At 44.6% G+C, this 10,116-nt stretch overlaps 1 protein-coding gene across 1 annotated transcript; it reads left to right on the forward strand.

Annotated features, from left to right (window-relative positions):
• Positions 1-86: 86 nt before the first annotated feature.
• cdca5 (cell division cycle associated 5) lies at positions 87-3,473 on the forward strand. The gene is made up of 5 exons (XM_083646407.1): positions 87-411; positions 705-890; positions 1,151-1,345; positions 1,605-1,763; positions 2,165-3,473. Exons 1-5 carry the CDS (start codon positions 133-135, stop codon positions 2,663-2,665), a joined length of 1,320 nt encoding a protein of 439 aa, XP_083502533.1. The 5' UTR covers positions 87-132; the 3' UTR covers positions 2,666-3,473.
• Positions 3,474-10,116: the final 6,643 nt, after the last annotated feature.

The following is a 10,116-nucleotide window of genomic DNA, read 5'->3' on the forward strand; positions in this document are numbered from 1 at the left end:
TCATAACTTTGCGACGTGGGCGGGCGATTTTGAACCGAATGTCGCTGCGGCTGTTGTGTGGGACTCGAAAGAAGAAGATACCAGATCGGAATATAACAAAGTGCGAGAGATATTTCTGATTTCAAGGTCATAATGGACGAAGGGACACCTGCTCCATCCGTAATGGCGGAGTCTAATGGCCCGGAAAGAAGGCGATCAGCGCGGTTGAGCTCTCCACAAGCTAACGTCAAAGTGGATAAAATGGCGCCGCCGTCGGCTGCTGTTAAGCGTTCCATCACCGTGAAGAAGATAGCACCCAGGAAAACTGCTGTACCGGCCGAGCACAACAAAGAGAACCTGCTGCAGAGAGTGTCGGAGGGCGGGGAGCAGAACAAGCAGAAGATATCCACCCCGGGTCCCGTCCAGGCAGTGGTGGGTAGAGTGCTGAAAATGTATACTACTCTGAGTACTCAAGTAGCGTATACCCTTACTCCCATAAAAATGACTCAAGCCAAGTGAAAATGACCCATTTGAGAAACCTAATGGTAGTTAGTTACTCTCAAGTACAAACAAGCAATGTTACCTGGTTATTACACAAAGTACAAGTTACTTTCCATTTTTGATCCATGATCAAATGTTTCATGTCCTCTTGCAACTACTTTTTTTTTTTTACTCATGTGCATGTAACAGTCCTTATAATGACCAGTGACCACTGCTGTGTCCAGGTCCCACCGGCTGTCCAAGTTGACAAAACGCCGCCGTCGGCTGCTGTTAAGCGTTCCATCACCGTGAGGAAGATAGCACCCAGGAAAACTACTTTACCGGCCGAGCACAACAAAGAGGACCTGCTGCAGAGAGTGTCGGAGGGCGGGGAGCAGAAGATATCCTCCCCGGGTCCCATCCAGGCAGTGGTGGGTAGAGAGTTTAAAATCTATACTCAAGTAAATGTAACATTACCATTACTCCCATAAACATGACTCAAGTAAAAGTGAAAATTACCATTTAAGAAGCCTAATGGCAGTTAGTTACTCTCAAGTACAAAAACATCTAGGTAAATTTCAGACTTGAAAGCAGTTTCCTGTCTTGTCTGTGGTGAAATGCAAATGAACTAGAGTCATGTGATTAAATGTTTCATGTGCGTTACTTGTAACACAACCACTGCTGTGTCCAGGTCCCACCGGCTGTCCAAGTTGACAAAACGCAGCCGTCGGCTGCTGTTAAGCGCTCCATCACCGTGAAGAAGATAGCACCCAGGAAAACTACTTTACCGGCCGAGCACAACAAAGAGGACCTGCTGCAGAGAGTGTCGGAGGGCGGGGAGCAGAAAAAGCAGAAGATATCCTCCCCGGGTCCCATCCAGGCAGTGGTGGGTAGAGAGTTTAAAATCTATACTCAAGTAAAAGTAACATTACTCCCATAAACATGACTCAAGTAAAAGTGAAAATTAACATTTAAGAAGCCTAATGGCAGTTAGTTACTCTCAAGTACAAAAACATCTCCTGTCTTGTGTCTGTGGTGAAATGCAAATGAACTAGAGTCATGTGATTAAATGTTTCATGTCTTAAAAATAACAACATTTTTACTCATGTGACTTACTTGTAACACACAACCACTGCTGTGTCCAGGTCCTGCCGGATGTCCAAGTTGACACAACGACGCCGTCGGCTGCTGTTAAGCGCTCCATCACCGTGAAGAAGATAGCACCCAGGAAAACTGCTGTACTGTCCGAGCACAACAAAGAGGACCTGCAGAGAGTGTCGGAGGGCGGGGAGCAGAAAAAAAAAGTAATTTTAACTGGTTAATAAATTACTCAAAGTACAAGTTACTTAATATTCTTAAAGTTTGCAGGCCGGCCAGTGCAAAATAATGAAAAACGAACAAACAAAATAAAAAAATAAGGATAGCAGTGAGATATTATGAACAACAATCTCCCACCCTCACCTCATGTTATTACCCTTCTCTTTCTCCATTTCCCTATCTGTCCCAGAGTGGACAAATGTAGTGAAGTAAAAAGTAGATTACCGTACTGCCTCAAAAATATACGTGAGTAAAGAGTAGACATACAGTTTAAAAAAGGAACATGAAAAGTACTTGTTCCTTCATTTTAATTTTTTAAATTTTTGTACTCATGTCATGTAAGTTACTTATAAGTCGTAACTCGTGAATAACCACCTGCTGTGTCCAGGTCCCGCCGGCTGTCCCCTCATTGAAGAAGGCCACCATGCCCTCTCCCATCCTGGCTTCGCCGCGCCGCCCTCCTGTTCCACAGCCAGATCCAGAAGACTCGGTGTGGTCACAGAAAGTCCGTCGGTCCTACAGCAGACTCAGCGACCAGTCTATGGTGGACAGCCCCGACCGCCGCGAGAATTTCTTCGGCTTTGCCAAACTTCAAACCCCCGAGGTGGGTCGCAGCAGCAGGTTGGGACAGTCCAAGACGGCTCTTGGGGTGTCTGGGTCTTCATTATCCGGCCTGAACTCGTTCTCGTTGTTGCTGGAAGCGGAGGACAGCGCCGCGGCTTCCTTCACTGAGCCCGACCTGAACATCCCCGGAGTGGCCGCGGTGAAGGAGAAGAGGAAGAGGAGAAAGAAGGTACAGCCGATGAAGGAAACCGAGCTGGATGCCCTGGCTGCAAAGATGAACGCTGAGTTTGAAGAGGCAGACGTGTTCGACTTGGTGGTGGAATGATTTTGGGAAAGTCCTCACTCGCCTCGCTGCAGGAAAAAGCCAGAGACTTTGTAAAGACTGAAGGAATGGCTTCCCAGTCCCCTGTTGTCAAAGGGCATGTTTGTTTTTGTCACTGACTGTCATGCAGGGAGAAAAGTTCTTGGAAGAGTACTTCAGATGTGTGCCACATACTCAAAACAGTCAAGTTGTTTTTGTATACTTGCAGTCACGCATCTGCATATTGTAAATTGTGGTTATTTTGGAGTTTCGTGTCTGGTTGTGCGTAGAGCTGCAACGATTAATCGATTAGTCGATCGACAGAAAAATAATCGACAACTATTTTGATAATTGATTAATCGTTTTGAGTAATTTTCTAAGAAAAAAAGTCAAAATTCTCAGATTCCAGCTTCTTAAATGTGAATACTTTCTGGTTTCTTTACTCCTCTATGACATTAAACTAAATATCTTTGGGCTGTGGACAAACAAGACATTTGAGGATGTCATCTTGGGCTTTTGAAAACACTGATCGACATTTTTTCACCAATTTCTGACATTTTATAGACCAAACAACTAATCGATTAATCGAGAAAATAATCGACAGATTAATTGATTATGAAAATAATCGTTAGTTGCAGCTCTAGTCTGGTTGTGAGTTTAGATGCTTGGAATGGCTCAACTCTTTGTTATAAATGCTTAGTATCTTCAGATGGAAGTTGAACCTAGACTAGAGCATGTCCTTTGCTTTGTTAACTGAGGAAACAGATGTTTTTTATTCTGGTCTGTTTTATTTGTTCTGGTTGTGTTAAAGTCAAGGTCCAATCTAGACTGAGAGCAGAACCTTTCGGTGGGTTTGTTTTAGTTTATTTTGTAATTGATATGTTTTTATCCTGTACATCTTTTGGTTAAATAAATATTCAACCAGTTAAGTCAACAAATTCTGCAATTGAAATTTCCATTCCAGTAGATTGCAAGATTCCCTACTTCATTAATTGAAGCGCTCTGCTCTGTGCCACAACTGACCCATGTAACATGCATGTATATCATCGTCGTAGTATAAAATTGAGTAAGTGGGTTCTGTCTGCGTGTGATGTCACTGATGATGTCACAATGTCTATGACATCAGTGATGTCGCTCGATTATGTCATCAGTGATGGTCACTCGAGCAATTGTGATGACATCAGTGATGCAAAGTTGAACAATTGTGCGCAGGCGAGGCCACGTAGCAGATGAGCTGCGAGCGAACTGCGTATGCGGGCGTGCCTAGGAAGTTTCACAGTATCTCAGGCACCAAATGTGTTATTGTAAATTATCTGCTTATAGATAGATAGAAGATAGTGTGTATATATATATATAGATATAGATATATATATATATAGATCTATACAATATATATATATATATAGTGAACCGTATGAGTTTTTGTCGCTGTCAGTACTAACCCTATTTTTTATTAATAGTGATTTTAACGAAGCAACAGAATACACAGTAATTGAATGTTTATATAAGTACTGTTGATAGTTTTTGCTATATTTGAGCCAAATCGCGAGCCATATTACCAGTGTTCCAGGTTGGGGAATAATGTGATATCAGTCAAACATCATGAATGAGTCATAAAACATGAGTGCTGTCTGTATACAGCTAAGATTTCAGATGTGACGATGGCCTCGTGTGATTAAACTATCATAACGTCTAGTATAACTTATTAGTCAAGCATAACAGCTCATTGTTATTTACAGTGGTGGCCTCAGGGGGGCAGAGGCAGGCAGATTGAGTGGATGAGTGAGTGATCTGTCCAAGTTGAATGAGGAGGTGGACAGGTCAAACATGTCCCTCCACAGTCTTTAAGTGGACAGGTCAAACATGTCCCTCCACAGTCTTTAAGTGGACAGGTCAAACATGTCCCTCCACAGTCTTTAAGTGGACAGGTCAAACATGTCCCTCCACAGTCTTTAAGTGGACAGGTCAAACATGTCCCTCCACAGTCTTTAAGTGGACAGGTCAAACATGTCCCTCCACAGTCTTTAAGTGGACAGGTCAAACATGTCCCTCCACAGTCTTTAAGTGGACAGGTCAAACATGTCCCTCCACAGTCTTTAAGTGGACAGGTCAAACATGTCCCTCCACAGTCTTTAAGTGGACAGGTCAAACATGTCCCTCCACAGTCTTTAAGTGGACAGGTCAAACATGTCCCTCCACAGTCTTTAAGTGGACAGGTCAAACATGTCCCTCCACAGTCTTTAAGTGGACAGGTCAAACATGTCCCTCCACAGTCTTTAAGTGGACAGGTCAAACATGTCCCTCCACAGTCTTTAAGTGGACAGGTCAAACATGTCCCTCCACAGTCTTTAAGTGGACAGGTCAAACGTGTCCCTCCACAGTCTTTAAGTGGACAGGTCAAACGTGTCCCTCCACAGTCTTTAAGTGGACATAAAGTTGAATGAGGAGGTGGACAGGTCAAACATGTCCGCCCACAGTCTTTAAGTGGACATAAAGTTGAATGAGGAGGTGGACAGGTCAAACATGTCCCTCCACAGTCTTTAAGTGGACAGGTCAAACGTGTCCCTCCACAGTCTTTAAGTGGACAGGTCAAACGTGTCCCTCCACAGTCTTTACGTGGACAGGTCAAACGTGTCCCTCCACAGTCTTTAAGTGGACATCAAGTTGAATGAGGAGGTGGACAGGTCAAACATGTCCCTCCACAGTCTTTAAGTGGACATCAAGTTGAATGAGGAGGTGGACAGGTCAAACATGTCCGTCCACAGTCTTTAAGTGGACATCAAGTTGAATGAGGAGGTGGACAGGTCAAACATGTCCATCCACAGTCTTTAAGTGGACATCAAGTTGAATGAGGAGGTGGACAGGTCAAACATGTCCGTCCACAGTCTTTAAGTGGACATCAAGTTGAATGAGGAGGTGGACAGGTCAAACATGTCTGTCCACAGTCTTTAAGTGGACATCAAGTTGAATGAGGAGGTGGACAGGTCAAACATGTCCCTCCACAGTCTTTAAGTGGACATAAAGTTGAATGAGGAGGTGGACAGGTCAAACATGTCCCTCCACACTCTTTAAGTGGACATAAAGTTGATTGAGGAGGTGGACAGGTCAAACATGTCCCTCCACACTCTTTAAGTGGACATAAAGTTGAATGAGGAGGTGGACAGGTCAAACATGTCCCTCCACAGTCTTTAAGTGGACATAAAGTTGAATGAGGAGGTGGACAGGTCAAACATGTCCCTCCACAGTCTTTACGTGGACAGGTCAAACATGTTCCTCCACAGTCTTTAAGTGGACATACAGTTGAATGAGGAGGTGGACAGGTCAAACATGTCCCTCCACAGTCTTTAAGTGGACATAAAGTTGAATGAGGAGGTGGACAGGTCAAACATGTCCCTCCACAGTCATTAAGTGGACATCAAGTTGAATGAGGAGGTGGACAGGTCAAACATGTCCCTCCACAGTCTAAGTGGACAGGTCAAACATGTTCCTCCACAGTCTTTAAGTGGACATAAAGTTGGATGAGGAGGTGGACAGGTCAAACATGTCCCCCCACAGTCTTTAAGTGGACATAAAGTTGAATGAGGAGGTGGACAGGTCAAACATGTCCCTCCACAGTCTTTAAGTGGACAGGTCAAACGTGTCCCTCCACAGTCTTTAAGTGGACAGGTCAAACGTGTCCCTCCACAGTCTTTACGTGGACAGGTCAAACGTGTCCCTCCACAGTCTTTAAGTGGACATCAAGTTGAATGAGGAGGTGGACAGGTCAAACATGTCCCTCCACAGTCTTTAAGTGGACATCAAGTTGAATGAGGAGGTGGACAGGTCAAACATGTCCATCCACAGTCTTTAAGTGGACATCAAGTTGAATGAGGAGGTGGACAGGTCAAACATGTCCGTCCACAGTCTTTAAGTGGACATCAAGTTGAATGAGGAGGTGGACAGGTCAAACATGTCTGTCCACAGTCTTTAAGTGGACATCAAGTTGAATGAGGAGGTGGACAGGTCAAACATGTCCCTCCACAGTCTTTAAGTGGACATAAAGTTGAATGAGGAGGTGGACAGGTCAAACATGTCCATCCACAGTCTTTAAGTGGACATCAAGTTGAATGAGGAGGTGGACAGGTCAAACATGTCCCTCCACACTCTTTAAGTGGACATAAAGTTGATTGAGGAGGTGGACAGGTCAAACATGTCCCTCCACACTCTTTAAGTGGACATAAAGTTGAATGAGGAGGTGGACAGGTCAAACATGTCCCTCCACAGTCTTTAAGTGGACATAAAGTTGAATGAGGAGGTGGACAGGTCAAACATGTCCCTCCACAGTCTTTACGTGGACAGGTCAAACATGTTCCTCCACAGTCTTTAAGTGGACATACAGTTGAATGAGGAGGTGGACAGGTCAAACATGTCCCTCCACAGTCTTTAAGTGGACATAAAGTTGAATGAGGAGGTGGACAGGTCAAACATGTCCCTCCACAGTCATTAAGTGGACATCAAGTTGAATGAGGAGGTGGACAGGTCAAACATGTCCCTCCACAGTCTAAGTGGACAGGTCAAACATGTTCCTCCACAGTCTTTAAGTGGACATAAAGTTGGATGAGGAGGTGGACAGGTCAAACATGTCCCTCCACAGTCTTTAAGTGGACATCAAGTTGAATGAGGAGGTGGACAGGTCAAACATGTCCCTCCACAGTCTTTAAGTGGACATAAAGTTGAATGAGGAGGTGGACAGGTCAAACATGTCCCTCCACAGTCTTTAACTGGACATACAGTTGAATGAGGAGGTGGACAGGTCAAACATGTCCCTCCACAGTCTTTAAGTGGACATCAAGTTGAATGAGGAGGTGGACAGGTCAAACATGTTCCTCCACAGTCTTTAAGTGGACATCAAGTTGAATGAGGAGGTGGACAGGTCAAACATGTCCGTCCACAGTCTTTAAGTGGACATAAAGTTGAATGAGGAGGTGGACAGGTCAAACATGTCCCTCCACAGTCTTTAAGTGGATGTGTCAAATTGCACTAACAAGAGGGAAGTATCACCCAACCAACCTGCTTCCTATCGGTCAAAAAAGAAGAATGAAGCAACGATTAGTCGATCGAAAATTAATCTACAACTATTTTCATAATCGATCAATCGCTTGGAGTATTTCTTTTTTTAAGAAAAAAGTTTAAAAAATCTGATTCCAGCTTCTAAAATGTGAATCTTTTCTGGTTTCTTTACTCCTCTATGACAGTAAACTGAATAGCTTTGGGTTGTGGACAAAACAAGACATTTAACATTTTTCCACAATTCTCTGACATCATTGACAGCATCTAACCAAACAACTAATCGATTAATTGAGAAAATAATCGACAGATTAATCGATAATGAAAATAATCGTTAAACGGCTGGCGCGCAAGTGGGGTAAAACCGCCGATATATCCCAATGGGCTGACTCACCAAAGGATGGTGCTGCGGCTCTAAACTACAGTTTGGGGATTCTAGAGCAGAACACAAGACGTCTGCTCAGATGTGCGTTTACTGCGGTGGTTAAATCCCCGATCGTGTCTGCCTGGGCTGGGCTATCAGCTAAATTCTAACTTTGCTGAATTAATAGAACGGGGTTTTTTACCCCACCCTGACCCCGCCCCCAGCAAGGCTGAGCCAGCTAACCCAGCATCTATTGTGGGCGTTCCTAGAGCCTGTATGGGCGTTCCCACACATGCCGACTGTCTCTATGGGCTTTGCTGTTTGTAGACAGCAGTGTGTCATGTGACTATGAGGTCGAATCAGCAGTTAGTTCATAGGCAGGTATATATACCGATTCTTTTGTATAGTAAGTGTAAGTAAATACTTGTAATTACTTTCACCTCTCTCAGCCAAATTACTATTGAGACATCCAGTGGTGCTTATAGGTCAAACTTGGTACTTTTTGAAATTACCGGCAATATTATTCATTCATTATTCAGAAGTTCCAAAAACTTCACCTGATCACCACTATTCTTCTTTGATTATCAACATTACAGAGCAAAAAAAAGAAGTATGATTTCCTTGTCAAACATTTCAGAAGTGATTATCATTCATGTAATACACCTCTTATGATACCAGTTAAGGTATCAGTTTCTCTGTAAAATCACTCTAGATTTTGTCAACATGCTCTCTCCATACAGGTCCCCCCCCCCCTCTTACTGTCAGATTATATTGAGTATAACAGTTGAACAGTCTGCTGTCTTACTCAAAGCTTTGGGAGACACTTTGTTCGCTGCCACCGCAGATATTCTTTTATTTACAGCGTGAGGATGTGAATAATGAGTTGTATTTGATGTTGGAGTCACAGCAGAGCTCCAACCTCTTCTACCAACCCACCTGGAAAACAACACACAGATCTGAAGTTGGCTATTTACATCTGCTGAGAGCATGTAGACACGCGCTGATAGTGTCTAGTGCCAGTGTGTGTGTGAGAGAGAGAAAGATATATCATGAGTGTGTGCTTAGTTTCTCACACACCTTTCCAAGGGCTGTTTGAAGGTTGAGTTGTCTTTAGGTCAGAGGTCAGGGGTTAGGGTACGGGTTAGGATTAGGCCAACGAATGTCCTCACTATAGGACATTCGAGATACACTCACAATAACTATGCAAGTGTGTGCGTGTGTGTGTGTGTGTGTGTGTGAGACTGTGTGTGTTGCCTTTGCTTTTGAGTCAGTTCATGCTTTTTGGAAGCTGGATCTGTTACACTCATATTCAAATTCTCCCCTTCTCTCTCCCCCCTTTCCCTCTCTCTTTTTTTTTTTACTCTCTCGCTCTCTCCCCCATTCCACTCAGGGCAGTTGTCGCCGGTTCAGCTTGACTGCTTCGTTAGGGCTCATCATTTGCATTCAGATTAATTATCTAATTACCGACAAATGTCCGGCGGCCACCCCACACTCCGGCTCGTCAGCTCTCAGCCTGTAATTATTTTAATCATTTACTTTCATCTGGCGCGTTCCCTGCCATACTCCTGTGTTTAGAGGCCATTCTTAATTACCCTGCCAAGACACTCTTTTCATGAGAGGGAGGAGGGGAGGGGAGGGGAGGGGAGAGCAGTTGGGTGAGGGATATGTGTGTGTGTGTGTGTGTGTGTGTGTGTGTGTGTGTGTGTGTGTGTGTGTGTGTGCGCGTGTGCGTGTGTGTGTGTGTGTGTGTGCGTGTGTGTGTGTGTGTGTGTGTGTGTGTGTGTGTGTGTGAGAGAGAGCGAGAAAGAGAGACCAATGGGGACATGATCCAGAGGCTCCGACAGCACAGAGGAAGCTCCCTGCTCTGCTGGATGCTCTTTCCTCTCTCTCCCCCCCCTCTCTGTCTCTCTCCCTCTCTCTCTCTCTCTCTCCCCCCTCTCTGTCTCTCTCCCCCCCCCCCCCTCTCTGTCTCTCTCCCTCTCTCTCTCTCTCTCTCTCTCTCTCTCTCCCCCCCCCCCTCTCTCTCTCTCTCTCTTCCTCTCTGCACCCTCTCCCCCCGAACCAG

This window comes from Poromitra crassiceps (assembly GCF_964638095.1).
Source record: "Poromitra crassiceps genome assembly, chromosome: 11".
In the NCBI taxonomy this organism is placed as follows: Eukaryota; Metazoa; Chordata; class Actinopteri; order Beryciformes; family Melamphaidae; genus Poromitra; species Poromitra crassiceps.

Coding starts and splice junctions, on each gene's coding strand:
- cdca5 (XM_083646407.1), top strand. CDS start 133: ATGGACGAAGGGACACCTGCTCCATCCGTAATGGCGGAGTCTAATGGC. Junction 412..704: donor CGGGTCCCGTCCAGGCAGTG/GTGGGTAGAGTG, acceptor TGCTGTGTCCAG/GTCCCACCGGCTGTCCAAGT. Junction 891..1,150: donor CGGGTCCCATCCAGGCAGTG/GTGGGTAGAGAG, acceptor TGCTGTGTCCAG/GTCCCACCGGCTGTCCAAGT.